The sequence below is a fragment of the Micromys minutus genome (assembly GCF_963924665.1).
Source record: "Micromys minutus genome assembly, chromosome: 29".
Taxonomy (NCBI): Eukaryota; Metazoa; Chordata; class Mammalia; order Rodentia; family Muridae; genus Micromys; species Micromys minutus.
In genome coordinates, this window is record NC_137964.1 from 17,207,056 (window position 1) to 17,233,078 (window position 26,023).

A 26,023-nucleotide genomic window follows, 5' to 3' on the forward strand; every position below is an offset into this window, starting at 1 on the left:
AAAGCCTGGCCAAAGAAGTTGTTTAAATAATGTGTAGAATCAGCATTCTGACTTCAAAACATGTCCCCATGTTTATTAGCCAGGTTTGAGCTGAAGGTAAGCTCCCATTTAAAAAGAAGAAACTGTCTTTGTAATGATTAGCAAGGGCCTAGTATAATTTAAGGTATTCTTTGGAGTTTATAAATATAGCCTCATAAAACGCCAGAATATAAGGAAACTGTGACTTTAAGTCATTAGAAGCCCAATGGTTTGATAAAATAACAGGAAACAGACAATTTATTATGAGCAGTCTCAGTAGCTCTGGATTATCTATAAAACTTTTACGGCCTTTCCCAAGTGGCAAGAAGCCATAAAACTTGCCTGAATGAGGGACTTGTTAATTTACTTGTTAAAGCAAATTAAAAATTTATAAGTGCTTTTAGGTAAATGAGATCTCCTCTCATTGCTGCCCTTGCGGGGGCCCCTGGAGTCCTCAGAGGGGAGAGCGGCTATGCTCAGACACCACCGCAGAACAATAAAAGCTATTAAATTGTACCAGTTTATTACAGCCTAGCGCTGCAGCTGTTGCCATGGCTAGCTGTGAGGTACTGGAGGTTGACAGCCTGGGGTTGCTCTAGGATTTCTGTCTTATTCAAAACAAAAAAGAAAAATTAGGGGGAGGGAGGGATTAGCTGGGGGAGGGGTTGTTTTTACCTCGAATTCCCCACAGTTGGTATCCAGGTCAGGTCTCTCTTCTCCCTGTTGACCTTATAAATCCACAGGTTGTAATCTGGTTGTTGTTTTTCTAGGTTTTCCTTAACTGATTGTAAGTACTTGTAAGTTTTTTTTCATGGTGCTTTTGAACTTTGTGGTCCATGGATGAAGGCCAGATCTTTGGCTGGTTTATAACTTCATTAACCTTTATTGAAAAACAGACCTCAATCTTACTCCCTCTCGGTTTTCTTTTCCATTTCTCTTCCTCTTCCGTCTGTTACTCTCTTTCTCCCAGGATATAGCTTTAAAGTCCGGGGAAAGGGCACCGTGAGGCTGGTGGAGTCCATAAAGCGTTATCCTTGAAACGCAAGTGTAAGCTTCTGAGTTTGATCTATGGTAATGCTTACTTCTAGTCCCTGTGCTTCGAAGACAGGACAGTAGGATTTCTGGAACAAGCTCTCCAACCCTACTTGAGAGCTCCAGGCCAGTGAGAGACCAAGTGTTGGAAAACAAGACAAATATAATAAGAAAGGTCACAGAGGCTGGCTGTGCTGAATAAGTAAGTCTTCTTAACAAATCAGACAGAAAACAGTCCATGAAGCAGTAGAAGGGAGTATATTTACACCTTTTGTGAGCAGGGAGTATTTTGATGGGCCATACATTTGTCTACCATTATAAAAGAGAAGTTACTCTGAAGCTAATACAGTTATGCATGATAGCTTCAGAAGACCTTGCATAGCGCTACACACTTGTGTTGCCTCTCAATGCTGGGGCAGCAGAGACGGGAAGATCCCGGGCTCACTAGCCAGCTAGTCAAGTCTACTTGGTGAGTTCCAGGTCCAGTGAGACATGTTTTCTCAACATAGAAGGCAAATGGCTCCCTAGCAACAACATCTCATGTTAACCTTTTGTCTCTATGTGTACATAAACACAAAGTTTACATCTAACCTGTCCATATTTATAGGTCAGAAAGTATATGTCTTAATTACTGACTCTTCTTAGTGTAAAGGTGGCAGTTATTTATGAACATATTTTGTTTTCTAGATAGAACTAGAGAAGGTATATTTTGCAAACGTTTTATTCTGGTAATATTTCCAGTCACTATGTAGAAAGCATTCTGTTAGCTTTCTGGATACAAGTGATAAGACAATGCATCCTGGTTAGGATTATATTTCTGCTGACACAGCTTAAGAGCTCGAAAGAAGAATCTCTATCGAGTAATTGCCTTCATCTGATTTATCCGCAGGCATGCCCATAGGTGATTATCTTGAGCACCATCTCTAGTTTAAGTGATGCTGGTCTGTCTAAGAAAAGTAACTAACCAATAGCCTTTGCGACAGCAAGCCTACCAGTAGAATTCCTGCATAGTTCCTGCTGTGAGCTCCTGTTTTGACTTCCCTCGTGTGTATGACAAGTGTATGTCATATATGTCATGTAAACCCCACTCCCCATGCCAAGTTTCTTATAGTTGAAGGTTTTGTTTTTTTTTTTTTTCACACCAACACATAGGAAAATAGAATAGAATGTAAGTGGTCCAAATTCACCTCCCTTTCACCTGTTGATTTTTTTTTTTACACTTGCAACCATAATGTGTATTCCACTGAAGTTATATTTTAAAGTGAATGTTGCTGGTATTAAAGCATCACCAAAATTGATTACAGGAACATAGTAAAATGTGGGAAATACATTCATATTTTGGGCTGTATCCCAGAGCCATAGAAGACGTTTGCCTTCAGACAGAGCCCTCATTGTTAAAATTGTTCCAATAACCAGTTCTTCACCTAGCTGGTCTTCATTATTTCATGTATATTGGTACACAGTACCACCACAGACTTTATTTTATTATTATTTTTATAGATAATGTGTGTCTTCATGTGTGTTTCTGTGTGTCTGTGTGTGTGTTGCATGTATAGGAACACATGCCCAAGGCTGCACCCATGAAGGTTATAGGTTGGCAGTGTATGTCTCTCTCTTTCATGCTCTACCATACATGCAAAGTCTCTGTGGAGCTGGAATTCACTCTCTAGAGTAGTTTAGGCTGGCTAGGGGAGATCCTGGAATCCTTTTGGCTCACTCTCCCTAGCATTAGTATTACAAGTATGTGTCGCCTCTCTTGGCTTTTTGTGTGAGTGATGGGGAGCTTTTCTTGCTTCCTCGGTGCTTATGGAGCCCTGTCTTTACTAGCCGAGCCATTTCCCCCGTTCATAAACATCTTCCTGGCATCAGTCACAACGCCATTGGCATTTGCAGTGTGTCACCATCACTGAGACAGTCTGGTGTAATGAGAGGTTATAACCATTGCACACATTGTCGATGAGTGTCAAGGGTGTCTTCTCCACTGGATCTTCAGTCCTTTCCGGATGAAGCTTGTCATGCAATTAACTCATAGCTCTGCCCACGAAGTCTTTGGGCTTAGAGAGCTTTGATGGCCATCTCCCCCCCTTTTTTTTTCTTTTTCATTTAAGAGGCTCAAACTAAGTTGTGTGAACAGAAAAGGTGAAGAGGTTTCAAAGTTTTAAAATAGCAAGCAGTAGCAAATGATATGGGTCAGAGGTCAATAACTGAGGAGATCCAGGAGGAAAGGGCTGTAATAGGAAGATAATACAGTGTGAAAGCAAAGGACAGCTGTGATGAGGCTGTGGTAAGCCTTCCCAAGGAAGGAGCCCTGCCTCAGATCTGTCTGCATTGAAAAGTGTTCATGTGGAATTTTAGTGTATATGTGCACTCGTTAGTAATATTGATATATGTTGTATAATGATTGCTTAATTGCTAATTTTCCTACGCTAATTGATGTTTTTCTATAAAACCAAATTCTTGAGCTCTTTACATTTATTGAATGCCATCTGGCTTATGAATTTTCATAAGAACTGCCAAAAAAAAAATAAAATGTAAAAAAAGAAAGTGGTGCGGTATACCCTACCCCACAAGACCGTAGAGGTTGCTGGTCGCGTCCCTGCAATGACTTTTTAGTGTGTCTTTGGGGGCTCTTTCTCCAGACTGAGAATTACATATATGTCTAGCTTGGGGTGTAGCTCAGCTGGTAGAGGGCTCACATAGCTTTCATGAAGCCCTGAGTCCCACCCCGGTACCACAGAAGGGAGGGCCTGGTGCTGACTGCTGAGACAGGAATACATTGACTTTCAGTAGTGCCTGAGTTAGAATCACAAGCTTCACAGATATCGAATAACCAATAAAATTGATTTTATTTGGTTATATTTTTCACATTTTTATTTTATACCACCTTTTTTTCCCCAGATGACTTTAATGAAAGTTTATTCTTAACTGCTAGCCCTCTAAACATGAGATTTCTCCACTCCATAAATGTCTTTTAAGAAACTCCTTGATAGTACATATTTTCCTAATACTTGAGATTCTGAAGCAGGAGGATTGCCATGTGTTCCAGACCAGGTTGCTCCACATTGATACTATTGTGTAAGAAAAAATCAGAACAGAGTATCCTGTTGTTAAGTTATTCTTTGAAGAAATTTGAGGCGACATTATTCAATTTGCTTTTCATATTACCATAATTAATATATTAAGATTCAGCCTCATCGCATCATGTATTCATCATTCAGGATTGAGAGACATTATTGTCACGCAGCTAATCAAGATACATGATATAATCGCCAAACATGGCGACACCTGGATTTGCAAACCAGCAAGGATGAGGCAGGAGTACACAGCAGAGCTCTTGTCTTTTAAACACACAGACCTGGACACACACACACACACACACTCACACTGTATACGTACACAATTTTCTTTACTCTGTTACAAGTCTGCCAGAGCGACTTTCTCTCACTTTGTAATAGTTTACCGTCTGTGTCAGTAAATAAAACTACCTATGCAGTATTCACACAGAGAAACAGGCCACCTCACCTAGTTCTAATGTGTCCCTGTGGCTTATCAGTTACGATGCTTCCTGTGGTGACAGAACAGTGTTTTGGCAGTGACTCAGAGTTCAGTATAGAAACAGCTGTATGCACCGTTTAACCTCACTTATCCCTAAGCTGGTAACGTATTGCTTGGGCAGTTGGGGAAGGAAAACCTAGCACCCTATGGCTTTAACTGAACACAGAGAACCACGTGTGTACACACAGATCAGTGATCCTTGTGTGTTCTGGGCTCAGCTTTCCATTACATTCCTAGGGATTTTAATTGAGACCCTCATATATCTTGTTTGTTAGGGAACACCTTAAAAATTATGTAGAGAAATTTTCAGAGAAACCATGGGGTTAAAGAAAATGACTCAGCTGTATATAGTGTGTGGCATTCTTGCTGTGAACCAATTTGTTTGCCTGCACTGATGTCAGATGGTTTACAACCGCAAGTACTTTGAGCTTCAGGGTATCTCACATCCTCTTCTGCCTCTGGAAGTCACTGCCATCTCACACACACACACACATGCACACATACACACATACACACACACACTCACACACATACACACATACACACATACACACACTCACACACACTCACACACACAGATACACTCACACTCACTGGGTGCGTGGAGAGAGGCAGGCACAAAAGTGAAGCCACCTGTGTTAACCCTCTGGATGTGGGAATGTAGTATGTCCTGTTCTGTTTTGTCCTTGTTATAGTTGCCTTCACATACATTCCCGTGGTAGAAACTGCCATCTAGGCAATTTCTGGGCATTTCGAATCACAAATTAATTGAGTTTTCCAATGATGCCTGTTTTCTGGCCACAGCTCAGTGAGGGGTTTTGTACATCAAAGTTGGTGCTGTGTTCATGTTGTTTTGTTTGGGTGAAGGAATTCTCCATTGGAAAGTTGGTTGTGTTAACTTGCAAGTGTGTGTACATCAAAGCCACCATAAGAATAAATTTTAGCCTGATAGTGTACGAAGCTTCAGTACACATTGGCGAAATATCCTGCTGATTGCTGATTACAAACAGTTGTTAATTCTCTACTTCACTAAACTCAGAGTGGAGAAACTTTCCTTAATAAAGAACAGATTGAGGAGATCCAAGACCTCACTGTGTGGGAATTAATGGCAGATGCATACACTGGTAGTTAAAATGTTTCATTAGATGTTAATGTCTTGCTGTGTTTTTAATTGTTCAGGAATTAGCCTCTAGAATATTAAAACCATCTGTTTGTTATCACGATGAAACAGAATGCTTAAATAGTTATTAATTTGTATTTCTTCTCTCTCTCTTTGAGTAATAATCTGTAAAACTTTGATCCGTTTGGAGGATTGGGAATTTGGGATGGGGAAGTAAAGAATTTTAAAGCATACCCGTGAAGAAGACAGCTGATCTGTCTGCTTTTACAAACCCAGTGTGGGTGTTGTATATCCCCTCCTGCTCTCCTTTGTTTCTTTCCTCTGCCCTTTTCTTTCTCTCCTCTTTGTCCCAAGTTTAAAATTTAGAAGCCAACTTGATTCATCTTCCCACGATATAATGAGGAAGCCCATGATGCTGGTTGCTGTTTGACTTATGATAAAGTATAAGTCCCCCGTCACACATACTGATCATTTCATATCCAACATCAAGACTGAACATCTGATTTTATGGCTCATTTGGTAGAACCCTTGCCCATCATGGGACCCTGGGTTTTATTCTCAGTAGAGTATAAACCTTTGGTGTAATGTTGCATGCTTGAAATTCTAGCACTTGGAAGCTAGCTAGAGGCAGATGGATCTGATTGTTCCATGATATCGTAGGCATTTTATTTTCACTTTATGTGTATGGTGTGAGTGATGTCATGTATGAAAAAAAAAAATGAACAAAACAAAAACCACACACACCATATGCATGCAGTGCTTACAAAGGCCAGAAGGGGGCAGAAGATCACCTGGATCTGGATGTGAGCTGCAATTTGGGTGTTGGGAATTGAACCTGGGTCTGCTGAACCATCTTTCTAGCCTAGAACTTAGACATATAGAGTCTGGAAGGACAGAAAGCTGACGGGTTTTGTTTGGTTGGTTTTTTTGTTTGTTTTGTTTTTTTCTTTGGTTTGGTTTGGTTTGGTTTGGCTTGGCTTAGTTCTGGTTTTTAAAGTTTAAAGATATGTATGGTTTCCTACATTCCTGTACAAGCTAAAGGCTCTCACTGCTGGTCGGTACAGGTTCCGTTTACATTCTGCGGTTTTCTTGACAAAGACTCTTCTTTCTGTATCTGGGTTCCTCAGCCTGTTGGTTGAGAAGTGTTACTTAATGTACCCAAGTTGTGGTGCACAGATACAGTGCACAGCAATCTCAAATTTGTCTTACTAGGCAGATACATTTCTTCCTGGTTTGATTGCATGACGCCTTTTTGATATTTTTGGTAACACTGAGAATCTGTGTTGCTCACATTGCTTCAAGAATAGAGAGCTGGGTCTTCAGTCACCAGCCTTGTCCCCTGTGTTAAGAACCAAATGTTGGTGTGTTCTACCTGTCCCAGTTAGCTTTGTCAAACAAACATCCTCACTGCGGCCCCTTCTGGTCACCATCACTGCGTATTTAACCTGGGTTATAACTGGATGTACTCACGTCTCCTGAAACAGTAAGACATCAGTGCTGCGTGGGAGGATATTTGTCTGTAGTCCCCTGAGCCTACAGTGCCGGTCCCTCAGTTTGCAGGTAATACAGATAGTTCTGTAGGGTTTGCGGACCATCCTGGTTCACTGTTGCAAAGACTCCTTCTAACTATAAAGTTAACGTAATTAGTGACTTGTTCATGAGAACACATCTCAGCCCCAATAAATGTGTGTAGGAGAAGTCATGTGACAATACACCCCATCCCCTCTCTCCATTTCCCTTTAATTTTTTTTCCTGAGGAAGAAAGACTGCAGTGTACTTCTATAACCAATCAGCTTACCTGTGTAAATACTGTTACTCACAGGGAACAATTAGTACTTGATCATACACCGTGACTCTGTGGGAGACATTGTCTTACATAGTTCAAGATGGCCTTGAACTTGAAAATGTGCTCTGCAACTTGGGATCCTTCTGCCACTGCCTAGCAGATGTTGGGATCAGAAGAATATCCCAGCATGCCTGGTTTGGTATGTGAGGTACTGGGGTTGGATTACTGGGCTTCCTGTAACCTGGTACAATTATAACCACCAAGATGCATTCTCGGCCCTGTAAACAGAGGATTGAATCAAGACTCACCTACATACTTTATAGTACATGCTTTTGCAGGTTTCTGCCCTTCTAAGACATGCCTGAAGAAAACTTAGAGCTGGAATGTTTTATTGCAAAACAAGAAAAAAAAAAACTGTTAGTAAAATAAACAGGAACCTTAAATGCTTCACATCATCTAAATTGTTGGAGTGGCAATCTTGTCAGTAAGCCCATGTAATACTTAGAGAACCATTAACTTCTGGTAGTGGCTTTTGACCTTTTACAGAACAAGTACTTTTAAAAACCTTAAATGCCAGAATGATGATTTCTTTTAAACTCACAGTAATTATATACTTCTTCCTTTTTTTATTTTTACTACACTTGACTCTTTGAAATAACTTAAATCACCCATGATCGCTGTTTTCCAGAACAAAATCTGTCACTGCGTGCTCTGAAGGATGAGGCATCTGTGGACTGAGTTAAGGAGTGTATAGTACTCTTTGCTTTAGCTGCCAGTCAGCTTAGTGACACATCTGAGAAAAACAGCCTTTCATGGCCTGTAATCCCCAGCCCAGACATTATCAACCAGGCGGTGGGGGCGGCTCTCCACGCCCATCCCTGCATGAGCAGAGTGCATGCAGCAAGTAGGCACCTGGCTGAGGCCAAATAGGAAGACTGGATGATGCATGCTGACCTGAAATGCAAGCTGTCATCTGAAGCATCCTCAGATGTGGGACAGGAGTGCAGGACAGATGGGCCACCAGGCCCAGTTTAGCTCTTCTGCTTTGCTACATCCTTCAGGCACAGGGATGAGACTCAATGCTATTGGTTGATTCATTCGTGAAGCCCAGGGTTTCATCCATAGCATCTGAGAACCTGGGTATGATGCATTTCTACATCATCTGCATTCAGTAGGTTAAGGCAGGAGGATATGAAGTTCAAGGGTAAAGTTGGGTATCTGGCAAGTTGACACAAGCGTGGCCTAGATGAGATTTTTGTCTCCAATCACAAGAGAATAAACAAACAGGGAACATCGAATTCTAAAGAAAAACCTGGTCATTAGTGTCCTTAGAAATTGTCATTGAAATAGAGTAGGAGGAGAGGACAGATTCTATTTATCATTAGATTAGCCTGAGTTCACGTTTAACATATTAGGCAGAGTGGCTGAACCCTTTGTTCTAAGCTCCAGCAAATGCCTTTGATATAGTGTTGAGGATCTTGACAGAAGCAATCTTAAGACAGTGTAGGGACAATGACCTCATTGATGTAGGCCAAAGAGGGAGAGAAAGGTGACACCTACTATATAACCTTTCAGATGAGAGATGGGGATGAGAGTGTAGGGAGTACGAGAAGGAGGAGGGGACGAAGGAAAGATAAAGAGAAGCAAGGGGAAAAAAGGCAAGTCCAGTTAGCTAGGCTTTCTATTGGAAGAACGACACTGGGCTGTTTGTGTTCACCTGCCACAGATGTTAGAACAAACGGTACAGCTCACGGAGTTCTGGAGGATGAAAGTTTGAAGCTAAAGATACATCTCAGTGGTGAACAGCTTGGCTAGCTTGTATAAGAGCCTAAATACACTCCATCCCCTGAGAGCCAAAATTTACAAACAAAAGAAGAGGGAAATGCCAGGTTTGTGCTATTTGGCTATCTCATGGGGCACTGGGCTTGTCTTGTAGGTGACTGCCTTCTTCCTGTGTCAAGTGGCCTTTCAGTCCATGTTTGAAGATCCTCATATATCTCTTGATCCTGCTTTAGTTTTGTTGATCCTGATGAGAAGAGATGGATGTAACCACCTCTATTAGTTACTGTCCCATTGCTGTGCTAATACACCATGACAAAAAGGCAGGTTAAAGAGAGAAAGGATCACTTTAGATTACAGTTCCAGGTAAATATAGAATTCATAATGACAGAGAAGCCATGGCTACAGGAACGGGAAGGAAAGAGATCAGAGGAAACAGGGAAAGAGAGAAGGTTATAGAGAGATGCTATAGCCCCTCAAAGGCAGACTCCAGTGATACGATTACTCCCTCGTGGCTCTGCCTCCTAATGGAGTCCATTATCTTCTCAAATAGTACAGCCAGGCAGTGACTAAGTTTTCACATAGGAGACATTATGAATGACAGTTGTCATTCAAACCATAACATTGCCTTTTAAAAGTATTGATCGGGTAATTACATTCTCAACAGGTGAATTTTTTAGAACACTCTGATACCCTGGAGAGCTACCACAATAGCCTTTAAATCATTCCTATTAGTACAGCGTCCATCTGAAGTACCAAGGTTTGGGTCTTCAGTTTATGTGTTTTGGGGAGATACAGATGTATATCAAAGTATTCTAGGAATATTTTAGAAGCCACATTTTGACATACTTAAATGTTTTCAATACTTTAAAAAATAATTGATCACAGAACTTGTGACATGAATTGTGCTCTCTCTCCAGAGAGATAATACAGCTTTCCATCCAATAGTCCTTCACATATTGTAATCTGTATACAATTTAACTTAAAAAGATAGCTGCAGAGAGGGGAGAAGCCCTCACTGTAATGGGGTTTTTATTTCTGATCTGATTCAAAATGAACTCAGTCCAAAACTTTGGCAAGTTGGAAAGAAACTTGGAGTCAATGTTCATATCATAATTTTTTTGATGGCTGTCAACCCAAGTATTTTATATCATAACAAATTCTATATCCTCTTGATTTTTCAACTAAAAGTGACATGGGACTGGAGAGATGCCTCAGGGGTAAGAGTGTTTGCTACTCTTCTAGAGGACTGAATTTGAGTGTCAGGCACCCATATCAGGTGATTTGTGACTACAACTCTAGAGATTCTGATATTCTCTTCTACCCTCCAAGGATACCCACATGCCCATGTATAGACAGAAACACAAAAATACACACATACACATAATACAGGGATAGACAATGAGTTAGTGTGTTTTCTGCACACTTAATGGTCGTACATTGTGGTGCACATCTGTAATCCTTGTCCCTGTAATGTGTAGGCAGGAGAATTAGGAGTTCAGGGTCTTCCTTGGTTATGTGGTGATTGACTCACAACACACACACAGACTCGCACATGAAAGCTCAGTACTTAAGTCTGAAGATAGTACAACCTCACAGTGCAACCTTAACAGTTAAGTCTTCGATACTCTTATTTTATGTATATAATATATATAGTACTTAAAATCATGGTGTAGCCATTCTTAATCATCACCTGTATGTTTAGCAATATTCTATCTTTTGCTCAGAACAAGGGCAAAGGGAGCTGAGGTACCTTGCCTCTCTTTTCAGTTCAGCCCTTCCCTCCTTTGTTTATCTTGAGTTCAGTTGTGTGAAGGAAAGTGTCTGATGAAACTTCAGAGATGTGGAGAGGTTTCAGTGTTGCAAGTCCAGACCCACATCATCCTGGGCCATCTGTAACCTCGTTAATGGACATTGTCTGCTCTGTTCTACATTTGCATTTTCTGTAACGTATTTGTGAGCATCAGGTAAATCCCTCAAAATGTAGAAACGTGTCTCTAGTTTCTGTCTATCCAGACTAAGAACCCATTTAGGCGACACTGAGGCCTGTAGTTAAGAGGACATCTCTCTTCCAGTCCTTCCCCCTGAAGTTTCTACCCATGTATTGTAAAAGTGTTTTGAGTTACGAACTTTTGTTGTCTGTCACAAAAAGTCTCCATCAAAGTGTCACCAGGTCAGAACATTTAATTTGTGGGAATTTAAATCTCCACAGCCTGTGGTCGTTTATATTTGGTTCTAGAATGCCTCATCCTCTTTGAGGTGAGAGCTGGTCCTGCATCATACTTGCTATGGAAGTTGTGTAATTTCTGTCCAATGCTTCTGTGACCCCTGATGTGTGGTAGAACTCCGGCCTTCCCAGCTGGTCAGATGTCAGAATCTGTCAGTGAGCTCTGATTGCCTAATTCCTTATTGTTGATGTTTATAACTGTACAGTGAGGTTGATCTTGTCTCATTTCCCGGTCCTTATTTTATTTACCTGTTACCCTTTCATTCTGAAAGTCCATTGAACTGTTTTAAATGTTGAATCATGTATGTGTTGGACAAGTAGAAGCAGTTCTGTAATTTTCAGTTTCCGAGCGAGTAGCAGTGCCCAAGTTATTAAATGTTTGTAGGCTCGTTGTTGTTGAATATTTTTAATTTCATTCCGGGATTTCTACCCTGGCTTTGATTATTCAGTTTTCGGGTAAAAGATACACGTGACCTTTACATTTATAATAGGAGTTTATTAGGACCAGTGCTGTTCATTTATCTACCCTCTATAACTTCAAGTTACTACGTACTATGTTTCATCTGGGCTGCTCTTAACTCCAGTTAGCCAGCCCCCATGGTTATACTTTCATGACCTCTAACCCATCTCATCTGTCTCTTTTCTCCACCTTTTTCTCTCACCCCAAGCCCGGGAACCCTAAATCCTGCCTGTGTCTTTTCTGCCCAGATATTGGCTCCTAATCAGGAATAACTCTTGGGCAGGGGCAAGGTCCAAGGTCACATGTTATATGGGTTTACTTGTGATGTCTGGGAGCAACCAGTGTTTGGCATTGCGAAAGAGGAAACCTCAACAGCACATCTCCAAAGTAGTACCCAGAGGTTTTTTTTTCCCCCTTTGCCTCTCCACTCTCTCCTTTCCTCACTGAACCCAGGACCTGCTGATATGGTAAGACCAGGTAGACAGCAGGTCCTAGTGATCTCTCTGTCTCTGTTCCCCCAGCCCTGTACTCAGAAGAGCATGTCCCCAAGACTGTCTTTCTACTTGGGATCTTGGATCCCAAAGTTAGGTCTTTATGTATTCAGGGCAAGAACTTTGCCAACTGAGGCATCACACCAACCCCCTCATTCTTTTTTCATTCATTCCATGAATAAAATTACCTGTATTCATGGTGGGGCTTCCTCCCTCAATTAACCCAGGCTAGGAACTCCCTCCCAGGCAGGACCAGAAGTTTGTGTTATTGGTACTTTTAAATCTCATCAAGTTGACAAACAAGATTATCTATCCCAGCCATCAATAGCAGGTGAAACTCTCTCGGGATCACAGTTCTAGAATAACAAAGAACATGTCTTTTTAAAGTGAAATCCAATGAAAAGAAAACCTGGTGCCGTATGTTTTATAAAAGATAATTCTGTTGATAGAATGACCACCACCCATGCCGGATACCCACTCCCTCGTTTTGTTAAATTTGGTCTAACTCGCTTGCCTCTGGTGAAATTACAGAATGCGTCACAGAAGTTTTCATGTAAAAATAATCGTAAGAATGTAAAGCCTGCTAGTCAGATTTCTCGCTGCCCGTGTTACAGTGAAAGCTCTCTTACACTGGCCACCGTGGATGTTGGGACAAATCAATACAAGCAGATTGATTTTTCTCGGGTCTTTAAATGTTTAAGCTCGCACCTGGCCTTTGTGATGTCTCCTGCTTGTAGGTAATAGCTGGGAATTCCAGGCGAAGGATTACAACTTCTCAGCTGCTTATGCTACCCCCAGATGATCCGTCGGTTGCAGCTGAAAATACCAGCTTCAAAATATATTCGTGGGATTAGGAATGAGCACGTCTTCACTGAAATCTTGCGGTTTAGCTTTAGCGCTTAGGGTAGTCAGCCTGTGTCTTTGAAATATTGAGCTGGCTGACAGCTTAAAATCCTAAGTTTCCTTTAAACTTGAGCCGGGCTTTGGAGGAAAAAAGGGGTGGCAGGGGAGGGGTGGATTTTATGTACAGTTCTCCAAACAGAATCCACTTAAGTGTGTTTGCCGTCAGGGCCTTGGGAATGAAAGCAAGATGATGCCTTGTCTTCCTCCTTGGTTTCTGCCCTCATCACAGATCAACATTTAGTCAGAGAATTGCCATTGGAGCCTTTGAAGTATGTTGTGGGCATTGTTAAAAGATCATTCCCCTTTCATGACTAAGCATAGAAAAGGGGCTATTTGCAATGTCCAGGTTTTGGTAAGCTAGTTGTATCTTAGGAAGATTTGTGGTTTTTATTTTAATTTGAAATCACAGTTGCTTATTTGTGAGTATGTGTGGGTGCACATGGTGGTTAGAGTACAGTTTATAGGAATAGGCTCTCTCTACCATGTACATTCTGGGAGTTGGTCAGCCGTAAAATGCAAAGGAAATGGTCAAGCACTTCAGAATCATGACTTTTGTGTTTTATGTGCACTGGGCACTGAGTATTAAACCAGTTAGCAATCAGCAATAGAATCATGAGTTTGGTCCTAGGTTTTGGCCTAACTCTGAGTTCATCAGTCTCTGTTTCTCGTCCCTGATTGGAAATGCCTATGCTTGTTCATTATGGGAATTTAGTTAAATAATACATCTTGTCTTGTTCTGAGGCAGGGCCTCGGGTATGCCAGGCTGTCCTTTAATTCACTGTGTAGCAAGGATGACCTTGAACTACCAATAGCCCTGCCTCCACTTCCCAGCACTGGGATTCAGGTATGTGTGTTACTACGCAGGGTTTTGTGCAATCAGTCTATGATTGAACCATATTGCCAGCCAATAATGGGTTGATGCTTGTGAATCAGCACATATGCTCTTCTGTGGAGGTTTGAATGTTGGAAAACGACTGCTTTCTGGCACTTATAGTGGGTGAGAGGGCTCAGCTGATAAAGGTGGTTACATTCCTGGGACCTACATGGTTGATGGAGAAAACAGACTCCCACGTTATTTTCTGGTCTAAATACACTGAGGCATGTGTACCTCCCCCTACTGTGCACATACACACATAAGCAAATGTAGTAAGTTTTGAAATGTAGTATAATTAATAGGAAATGAAGCTCATTTGATAGACCTCAAGAAGACTTACATTCAGAGGTGTAAAATAATAATATACCTGTCCTATTAAGCTACATCCTAGCCCCCAAATTTTTGCTTTACAAAAGGAAGGTGACAGACATTTAGACTGTGCTGACCTGGAAGACACTGATAAGAAAAGGCTCACAGGCTCCCCATCTGCATTAAGTTAGAATTGCTAAATGTCTCATTAATGTAGGAGAAAACTCAGACCTCAAAGGGCTCATGGGGATAGAAAGTAGAATTAGCGCTATTTTTTGAGCTCTGTTACAAAAGATTTCCTGGAAAGGGGGCTTTAGAAGAAAGCAATAAAAAAAAATGTCCTTACTGAGATGGTGAAAGAAAGAATGCGCAGTTCTGGGGTTGAGGAATATTGCCTCTGGAAAAGGTGACCCCGAGGGAGTTCTGAAGGCCAATATGCCCATCATGCCACAGGACTAGGACTATGGATTACTTGAAAGAAAGTGTGCACAAACCCTCTGTGTTCAGTCCCCAGCACTGCACATCCCGCTTGTGCTAATGCTTGATGCTTGTAATTCAGGTCTTCAGAAGAGGAATGACGGGGTGTCAAACGTTGATAGTCATACTCAGATACATAATGAGTTCCAGGTCATTCAGCTACTTGAGACCGTGTGCCCAGGACAAAAATAAACAAATAAATAAATTGGATGTCAAAGAAGGGTGTAGAGACAACAAGAATCAGAAGTTCAAATGGCCCTTGGTGACATGGTGGATTTCAGTTATTCTGAGCTATTGATATTTTGTGTAAAAAAAAAAAACAAAGAAACATGGATCTGGAGAGGTAGTTAAGAGTCTGTTCTGTTCTAATAGAGTACCTGAATTTGGTTCTCAGAACTCACATTGGAAGCTCACAGCAAGCACCTGGGGCAGGGGATCCAGTGCCTCTTTTGGCCTCCACAGACCTGCACTCATTTGTGAGTATACACACATACACACTCTCACACAAACACACATGCATACAACATGCATTCATATAGACACGTACATATCACACCAACATGCATGCATTGGTATACTCACAGGCATAGACACATACATACGTAAACACTTACGATGCATACACACGTGCATACACACAGGGTAGCATTATAAGTTTCAACTAAATAGAATGTTAGATTGGCAATTCTCAGGGCTCGAAGCTCATGTGCCAGGAAATGTATGTGTGAGCATCCCTCTGACTTTCTCCTGTTTTGCTTTTTTCTGTTTCCCTCAGCTCAAGCCAGGACAGAACAGCTGCAGGGACAGTGACAGCGAAAGCGCTAGTGGAGAATCCAAGGGTTTCCAGCGGAGCAGCTCTCGGGAGAGGCTCAGCGATGTAAGTTTGACGTGTATGCGACAACTCTTGAGCCATTGCAAAGCTCTGGTGATGCAGGACTCGTGCCTTTTCTTCAGCTGGCTCACCAACAGTAGCCATGTTAGGCATGCTTTCTTGGTATATGTGTTTGTGTGTCTTTCTGTCAAATGTAGGTTGACCTAAAATGTATTTTAACAAGTTATGGGGTTTCGGTGATGGAGAAGTGGGTAAGCTTGTCAAAGCCTCAAACTAGAGTTCAGATTTCCAGGATCCAAGTAAATGCCCGGTGGGCATAGTATCCTACCTGTAACCTCGGGGCATACAGGGTACAGTTAATAAATCCCTGGAACAAACTGGCTCAGTAGCCACCACAGCCAACACTGGAGTCAGAGCGAAACTTTGCTTCAATGAATAGAGCTCTTAAGTGGGAGAGATGGCACAGTGGTTAAGAACACTGACTGCTTTTCCAGAGGACCTGTGTTTAAATCCTAGCACCGACATGACAGCTCACATGTTTATCTGAAACTACAGTTGCAGGGCACTCCTGCTTCCATAGGCTGTATTTATAGGTGAAAGGTAAAACTTAGCAAATACGTAAGCAATTGAGGAAGACATCTAGTGTCACCTTCGGCTTCCATACCTACACTCACATGTACTCTCACGACTGAGAACACGCGCAGGGACATTCACTTCTATAACTCCACTATGTAAACTGTATAAACATGGAAAAAGTATAGTGGAGTGGTGCTATTTTTTCCTAAGAAACAGGAGATGGGTCCGTGAATTGTCTCAGTAGGAAGAGCACTTGCTGTTAAGAAATGAGTTTGATTCCCAGAACCAACAAGGAAGAAGAAAAACCAACTCTGGAAATTTATGCACTACGATGTCAAGCTCACTCACCCAGACTAAATAAATACACCAAATAGATAAAACCAGTACAGCAGTCAGGCAGTTCTGTGCTTTTGAGATCACAACATGGTGCTATGCTAATGTCCTTAGAAATTTACACCTTGGAATCTGTTAAAAATCCAACTCTGCTGGTTTTCTTCTCTCAAGATGAGATATTTGTCCAGTTAGGTTCTTGGCAAGACAGGGAATTATTAATAAAATTTCTAACAGATTTTTAATTTGTAAACCTTGTTAAAAAAAAAAAAAAAAAAAGAAGTCACCAAGACATTTAGACTTGCCCCCTGTGCACCTGCAGACCAGATTTCTCCCCCATCCAATATACCCACGTTACCAAGGAAATTGAGGTTTCCTTTTTTATTTCATAGTTATCTAAATAAGAGAAGTAAGCCAGGAATCAAAAGACATCTTAAGGACAGTTTTATTAGCTTTGAAGGGAAAAACAATAGGGAGACAAAAATGTAAATTTCTACAGCTTCTGTGAGGAGACGCTAGGGGTCAGGCCCTAAGAAGCTGATTCACTCACCTATCTTCAGGTAAGCCAATTAAAAAGAGCCAAATTAATAATGAAAATCATAATAAGGTTTATTCAGTGTGACCATATTAAGAAGAGGAATTAAGGGATCCAGCAATACCTCCTGAAGTTATGGTTTAGATAGAAGGAAAGAAATATGGATAATTAAGCAATCTAGCCAGGTGTAGTTTCCCATGGGCTCCAGGTCTCCCCTGCAAGGTCACTTGTCAATCTCTTGTCAAGCAAGTACGTTTCTCCTCTAGCTTCCCTGCAGGCTGTATAGGCTTTTCTAATCCCAGAAGTGAAATTCTAGTCTCTTGGGTCCATTCTTTCAGCAATTTGATGGCCAAAGAGGGGAACACAAGTGTCTCATTAGGATATATTGATTTCTGCCACATGGGCCTTTATGCTGCCAGGAGGAGGAAAAGAAGGAGAAGACAGAAAGTCATGTGCTTTTTAGGCAGCCACATGGATCAAGGTGAGAGGGGATTCAGAGAAAGTAAAAAGTCCCAGGTTCCCAGGGACTTAGCCTCTGGTCAGTGCCACAAAGTAAAGCAAAGCAAAACAAAATCCTTTGTGAATCTTAGAAAACTAGCCAGGCATACGTGTTACCAAGAGGAGGCTTCTGGGAAGAAATTTCTCATCAGTAGGATAATAGCCCTTGCCACCTTCTTCGGGAAGCTTGGATTCCCAGGGCTAGAGGTGGAACTTAGAACAAAGTCCAGATACCTTTACCTTTCCATATGGTGATTTACAATCTTGGGAATGACCATGCTGATGTTTACATTTCAAAGGAAGGTGGTGTGGGTTCACTGTGTCTCCATTCTCAAGCATTAAAAAGTCTCAGAGCCCTGATGAATATTAAATATACAAATAGTCCTTTACCAAGCTGAGTTCTCCTCTCCTCATTCACCCTAAGTTAGAAGTCATTGTCTCAAACAGGGCCTCATTGTTTTGCAGAGGAAATATTACTGATTTTTGTTCAAGGAAATATGAGAAATTATACTTTGATGTTAAATGTTATAAGCAGGGACTAATACATATATACATATATATATATATATATATATAATTTTAATTACATTTTGTGTGTGAAAGTACTCATGCATATATCAGGTTTTACATGACATGGCCTATATGTGGAGTTTGTTTTGTCCTTTTACTATATGGGTCTCATAAACAGTACTGAGGTCCTCCGGTGTAGAAACAGGTACCTTTAACCCTGAGCTATCACAGAGCCTCCTGTATATGTGGTGATGTGGTGTGTGTGTGTGTGTGTGTGTGTAAAATGTATGCATGTGATTTTATACATACATGTTAAGGTTCTATACTTCACAGTGTTTTTACTAAGACATAACTACTAAAACAAAGACTGCAGGTAACTGCGTTATATCAAATGACGATACTGTATTACTCAGACCATTTTATATAATTCTGTATTATGCCGACTCATTCCATATGATACTTCATTACATCACATCATTCCATTTGATGATACTGCATTACCCTTTCACATTTCATAAAATAATACTTTATTATCCTGGCTGTCTTGGTCAGTGTTCTCTTGTTGTTAAAAGACATGATGACTAAGGCAAGTAACACTTATAAAAGAAGTATTTAATCAAGGTCTTGCTTATGGATTTAGAGATGTAGTTATCATGGGGCCAGGCAGACATGGTGTTGAGAAAGGAGCTGAGAGCTATGCCCTGATCCACAGGCAGAGAGACAGGGGGAAACTGCGTGACAGAGAGGCCTTGGGCCTGCTGTGGCCCACTGAAACCTCAAATCCCACCCCAAGCGACACACTTTCTTCAATAAGGCCAATACCGCCTAATCCTTCTAATCCTTTCAAAGAGTTCTACTTCTTAGAGTATAAGCATTCAAATATGTGTTCCTATGGGGGCCATTCTTACTATGATCCATTTTATCAAGTCCCTCAGACTGTGGTGATAACCTGCATTATCCTGACCCATTTTGTATGGTAATATATTACTCCACCCTATTCCATGTAATTAAATATCACCCAGCTAATTTCCAATATTGTTTTACTCTGATATTTGATATGACCATATGGTAATGTTACATTTCCATGTATCCAACAAAGCTGACAGCACCAAGACACTTTTTTTTTTTTTTTTTTTTTTTTTTTTGGTTACACTTCCAAGGAAAATTTGTTGTTTGGTGTGTGGAACTTTGCATTTTTAGAAGAATTAATGAGATTAAACAAAGCTATTATTTTTATGGTATTTCTTAATATGTTATTTAATTAAAGAGTATGAATGTAATTTTGTGTGTTACAATGCAAGGTTTTGGGTTTTTGTTTTTTGTTTTTGTTGCCTTATTTTTTTTTTGGGTGGGGGAGGATGGTTTTTATTAGTTTTATGTCATAATTATACAATAATAAAATCATAAGTACTGTGCTCACCTCAGTTTTGAATACATAAAAGTTTCTCATGTTTATTTAGCTCTTTTGAGATTTTGTTATGTGTGGTTTTTTTGTTCTTGTTTGTTTATTTATTTATTTATTTTTTGGTGTTTGTGTTTTGTGTTGTGAACTGGCATGAGACTTGCTGTTAGCCAAAGATGACCTTGAGCCAGTGATCCCTCTGCCTCATTCCTGCACATTCTAGGCAGGAGGTTATAGGCAGGAGTTTCTCCTCACACTCACCTTGTAATACCTTTAGTGTGCGGTTATATTGACTTTGGAAGTATTCCAGATTTTAGTTATGGCTCAGAGCAGTGCTTCTAAACCTTCCTAAGCTGTGACCTTTCCAAACCTCATGGTGTGGTCATACTCCTAGCCATAAAATTGTTTTTGTTGCTACTTCATAATTGTAATTTTGCTTCTGTTAATGTGAATATCTGATATGTAGGTCATCCGACATGTGACCACTGCTTTTCAACATACACATAAGAAAATTAAGAGGGAGAATTTCTGTTGAATTCTGAGACTTTTTATATATAGAAGCCAAACAGTAAAATAACCTGTTTGTCCATCAACAAAAGAAGAAATATAAAAAATATGTGATACACACACACACATAAAGAAATATAGGCTGCCATAGAAGTATATTGGTATTTTAATATTGTCTTTGTTTTTGTAATAAAATACCATGACCATAAGTGACTTGAGAAACAAAGGGTTTATTTCATCTTCAAGTGTATAGCATCATGAAAAGAACTCACTGAAGACAGGAACTGAAGCAGAGGCTGTGGAAGAATGCTACTTATTGGCTTTTGCTCCTATGACTTGCCCAGCCTCTGTTCTTATATAACCTGGGATCATCTGTGAGCTGGTCCCTATTATATAAATTATTACCGAGGAAAAAAATGCCCCCACAGCCTTCCCTAGGAGACATTTCTTAGTTGAAGTTCAGTTGACATTTTTTTTCTGCTAGATGACTGTGGCATGGCCCAAGTTTAGGAGAAAAAACAAAACATAATAAAACCCTAACCTGGACACATATTTAGTACAAAAGTATATCCTTTAAAAATAGCATGGAAAACGTGACACACTCCTGTAATGCCAAGACCTGAGATATGGAGGTAGGAAGATCATCCCTTCGAGGCCACCCCAAGCTATGTAGACTCTGTCCCAAAACAGCAAACCCATTTTCAAGCTAACCTGACAACAACCTGATTCCTCTTAATATTGTGTGTTTGTTAATCACTACATGGCACAAAAGAAGGAAGGAAAAGCAAATGAATGAGTATGGCTACTCCTGGAGCTGCCGCAGGAAAGGAAGGCAGAGGCACCAGTAATCCCAGCTCTTCTAGAAACCCAGACAGGAAGATTTCAAGGTCAAGGCTAGCCTGGGAAAGTTAGTAACCCTTGTCTCAAGATAAAATTTTACAAGCTAGGGATGTAGCCCTGAGAGAGAGAGCTCACCTGGCTCTGGGTTTCATGCCAAGCACTATGCAGTTTTTGAAGAAAAAAAATACTACTGTCTTTGGCTTTTGATTTTCAAATTAGCCTGTATTTTGCTTACTCTGAGTTGTCTCTTTAATAAATGAAGAGGAAATATAACTTAAAATTCTCCATCTACTAATTATGTCTGTTGTTCTTAGTATTTTTTTCTTCTATGGTCTTGCTTTTTCTGCTTTATTGCATGCCTGTCAGTTAAAGAAATTTTTTCTGTGTGTGTGTGCGCACGTGTGTGTGTGTGTGTGTGTGTGTGTGTGCACACGCGTGTGTGTGCATGTATGATATGTGACCCAGCATGTACAGAAGAAGGTGTCAGAGCCCCTGGAACTGGAATTAAAGGCCATAATGAGCCATCCAAAGTGGGTGCTAGAAACTGAACTTGGGTTTTCTGCAAGTGTGGTAATCGTTTGTCCACACTGAGTTGTCCCTCCAGTCCTAACAATCGTTTTAGTTGAATGTGAAGTGGCATTCAGTAGTTCTTGAAGGTGCTTTATAGCTATAGGTTTTCCTTATTTCTGATACACTTTAAATTAAAACTTTAAAACAGTTTTATCCTTTGGAGGTTTTTTTTTTTCTTCTGTGCTTTCTGTGTGGCAGCAGAAGAACTCCAGTCTACAGGTAATTCTCCTTGGAGTGAATATGCAGCCTATACCTTTCTACAGTGAAAGGGTTTCCCCTGGAGTAATGGGAATGTGACGGATTTTATACCTGGGGGTGCTGGGGAGCCATTCCCTGTTCTTAATGTCCACCTTTGTTCTTATGTGAAAGTCATAAGGAGGCCGCCACATTGCTCTATCCAACCTGTGTCCTGCAGACAGCATTTGGAAGCAGAACGCTGTGAAAATTTCTCAACACAAAACCTGTTTTAAAGTTTTAATTTAGTGTGTGTGTGTGTGTGTGTGTGTGTGTGTGTAACTCAATTTCATGTTTCTTGAACATGAACTTTCAGTGTAATCTTGAATGTTTGTCCATATCTGGCATCTTATTCCTGTGAACCTTTCTCCTTTCCATTTTCTTTTCTCAAATTCTAAAGTTTGTCTTCTCAGCTCTGGTACCCTTGGGTGCTCCAACTGGGTCACCCAGCACTGCATATAGAAGCTACTCCGGCACTATCTGGGAGGATTGTTCATTGTAGCCCAGGCTAGCCAAAGATGACCTTGAACTCCTGACCTTTCTCCTTCCACTTCCTCAGTTCTGAGATACTAGCTGTCTGTCGTCTTGCCTGCTATGTGCTGTGCTTGTTGGGACTCAGACTTTTGTTCATGACAGGCAAACATTCTACCTACTGTGGAACTTCACCTTTCCTAGTCAGATAATGTCAGTCTACCCCCTGTTGTCTGATAGATTCTCCTCCAAAAACAGCTCTTTGTGTATTGTTCTTTTTATTATCACTAGTTTGGGGAGTATATTTGGTCCCTGTTAGTCAGCAATACTCACTACAGAGGTTTCAACTAAGATAAAAGTTCCCTCCAGTCTTCCATACTCCTGTGGTGGTATTTGTAAATACTTAGACAGTGGAAGCTGAGTCTCAAGTGATAGTAATCAAGACATCCTATTGTTCTAGCTTTGCCATTTGAAATTCAGCAGGCAAAGAGGAGTAAGGTAAAAAAAAAAAAGAAAAAAAAAGAAAAAAAACAGAAAACCAAACAAACCCAAATTAGATGTAGTTGTTAGATCTGATTCATGGGCAAAGCTTAACCCAGTGGGCTTGGGTTTTCTATTTTAAGTATCCCCACAACGTGTTGCCAATGAGGATGGAATTGGCCACAGGACTTGGAGATTGTCTTCATCTTGAAGACATCATAACCCGTTTAAATTAGTCAGGAAGAAAAAGGTTAAGGGAAATAATTGAAAATATAGATATTCATGAGGAGTTATTCAAGGTGGGAAGTATTGCTGCTGATATACACAAAATTTTATGATTGAGGAAATTGTCAAAACTTGGGGATTGAACTTGAAAGTGTAAATAAATGGAAGCCTGGGATAACAGGTCAGGAGAACCTGTTAGAAATAGCATAGAGTTCCTGTATTCTAACGGGATCATTGTGGTAATATGCATCCCCCAGAGACTCGATTTAAGTAGGAAAGGACCAGCAAACATTTTTTTCCTCATCCAGAATGAGTTTACTCACAAGATATAAAGATAGAATCCTGAGGAACTTCAGCTGGAGACCAATACCTCGGAAATTTGGCACAATCAAACTCAGAAAATTTTTTTTTAAACTTTTGAAATCAGTTGAAAATGATACCCTGGCTTGAAAGTATTCAGGAGGAATTTTTTTCCTTCCTAAGGGAATATCACACCTATATTTTCTTTAGTCCTGAGACCAAATGTAGTCTATTTATCTACCTTAGGACAGGCCGTCTGTTTTCCTGAACATTCTGTGGATCTAAATCTGAAACTCATCTAGGCCATGTGATAAAGTCTGATCAAATATCTGGGCCCACAGTCATTGCCTGGTCAACTTGACACAGAAATTAATCATGTCAAGCCTTCATTCTGAAGGTCTGGGTTATTGAATATGGGGACAGGGTTGATCGTTTTCAATTCATGATAGCTTTTTAATTAAAACGCCTTTTAAAGTTTGAAAGTGATTGCTTAAAGATTTTAGGGTTTCGGTTCAAGAGAGACTTTAGGGTATGTTTAGGTAAGATATTTATTAATTTCATCACAGACAGGCAGATAACAGGGGCTCTGCAAAGAGTTTTGGCCCACATGAGACTGGAGATCCATTCTAACAGCTTGCAGAGTTGTGCCATGTGTTTGATAGGTGCTACTGTCTAGCTGTGTGATGGGGAGACAAGACTCTAGAGGGCTGGCTTACTTTAGTTCAGGAAATCAATGTTTAGGAATAATTGATGTTCAATCAAAACGGAGGAGCTTTACAAATAGTATGGCCCTGGATATCAGTGGTTATAACGTGGATCTTAAGACATAAACTTTGCTTTTTGTATGAATGTGGAAGTGAGTGGAGTCAGGAAGAAACCCTGGAATAAGGGCCTTTGGGTGAGGTTGTGAAGAGGAGGGTGAACAGCTTGGTTGCACATTGGGTGGTAAAAGTCACATGGCATTTCTTGTATTTTAGTCAAGTTGTTGCTCCATTCAGAGTTCTTTAGACAGAGTGTTTTAGGCTAGTCCCGAACTTACTACCTATGGAAGGATGGCCTTGAACTTCTGGCTCTCCCACCTCCAGTTCCTGAGTATCACACACCACCATGATTCCTTCCTGGATCTTAGCTGGGCAAGATCTGCCAACTGAGCCACCTGTCCAGCTCCAGTTGTGCCACAGGACCTCGCCCTCATGTCTGCTGGTTCTGAGGTCCCTGAGTTGCCAAGCCTTCTCATACCTTTAGTCAGGTACTGCATGTATCCACAGATGCCCATATTTAAAAATATAAAAAAATAACCACAGATCTTAAAAAGAAAGCTTTAGGAAAATCTACGAATGAAATGTCTATGCGTTTCCTGGGTATTGTCATCATTCAGACTCAGATGCCAATATATAAAAAGAAAAAAAATTTCAGGTTAAAGGAGCTCTTAAGCGAAGTGTTCATGCTTACCTGAGAGTGAAGTCCACACTTCTGTCTTGTGCCTAGGAAGCTTGAATTTGAGTGTTGTCCTTCGTGCAGATCTGTAATGGATCGAGCAAATCGGTTTTAGACGGTGCGTTGGTTATTTTCAGTTGTTGAGATAAAACGCCGACCAAGGTGGTTTAAGGAAGGAAGGGCTTATTCCGACTTAGTACTCCACAGAGATAGAAGTCCGTCGTGTCAGGGAGTGTGGCGATGGGAATGGGAATGAACACTTGGCAACTGGACGTAGCACGAGGCCTTAGCCCTCGAGGTGCATGACCATACCTCTGAAACCTCCCCTAACAGCACCACCAACTTAGGCTGAGTTCTCAAATACCGGGGCCTGTAGGGAACACATCTCATGGAGACCACCACAGATAGATAATCAATTTTGTTGCGTTGTCAAAGTAGCTGCGGACCTAAAGCCAGTCTGGATTATCAATTTTGAAATCCTCTGTTGTCGGTAAGCTGTTAAAACAGAAATGTTAACTTCACGAGTTTAATGAGCAGCTCTGAAGACTGCTTAGTGACAGAGATGTAGGAAAAGGCGGGCTGGACGCCGAGCGGAGACTAGAATTAGTATTTAATAAAGGTATACTCCGAAGGACGGCTTCTTCCCTCCTGGAAATGTGCTTCAACTGTGTGTCCCCTTACAGCCTGTGGTGGCTGGAGACTGAGGCAAAGAGTGTTCCTAAGGAAGCCCAAGCAGCTTGTCCTTTTCAGAGTAATGGTATAAGATAACTTGAAGACATTGCTGAGGTAGCGATCGGATGGCAAATAAATGGATGCTCCCGCCCTCCTGAACCCAGCAGGAAGACAAGACCCGGGTATACAGGACATAGCTTAAGGAGCCCTGCAACAGTCTTCCAGGTAGTCTGCTGACTGTCCTGACCCCTCCCCTTCTTTTCCAGTCCTCCTCCTCCTTTACCAACTTCACCCTAATCTCTACCCACTATACTGGAAATGTGAATGTATTGGTGAATTTCAGAGAAATATAATCAAAGCTCTTTTCATTTAGTGAGTGAACCCCTTTTCCTAAAAATGGGTAGATTAGATACTTTGGCAAAGACTATTTTCCTTTGGAGAGGGTGTTTTTGATTTTGGTTTGGTTTGGAGAGGTCTTATGTAGCACAGGTTAGAGTCTTGTAACTGATTTACTGCAAACAGACCGAAGAGCTTCATGGATGCTAGGCTAGCACTCTACTACCTGAGCCACAC

General features: G+C 40.9%; 1 protein-coding gene across 5 annotated transcripts in view; it reads left to right on the forward strand.

Annotated features, from left to right (window-relative positions):
• AUTS2 (activator of transcription and developmental regulator AUTS2) overlaps window positions 1-26,023 on the forward strand; it is a gene marked incomplete at its 5' end in the record, with an annotated part of 1,029,376 nt that overhangs the window by 434,058 nt on the left and 569,295 nt on the right. For all 5 annotated transcript variants that reach the window (XM_080941138.1, XM_080941139.1, XM_080941141.1 and 2 more), the window contains one exon: window positions 15,807-15,908. In XM_080941138.1, coding sequence (XP_080797264.1) covers window positions 15,807-15,908 — 102 coding nt within the window. The remainder of the gene's footprint in view (window positions 1-15,806; window positions 15,909-26,023) is intronic.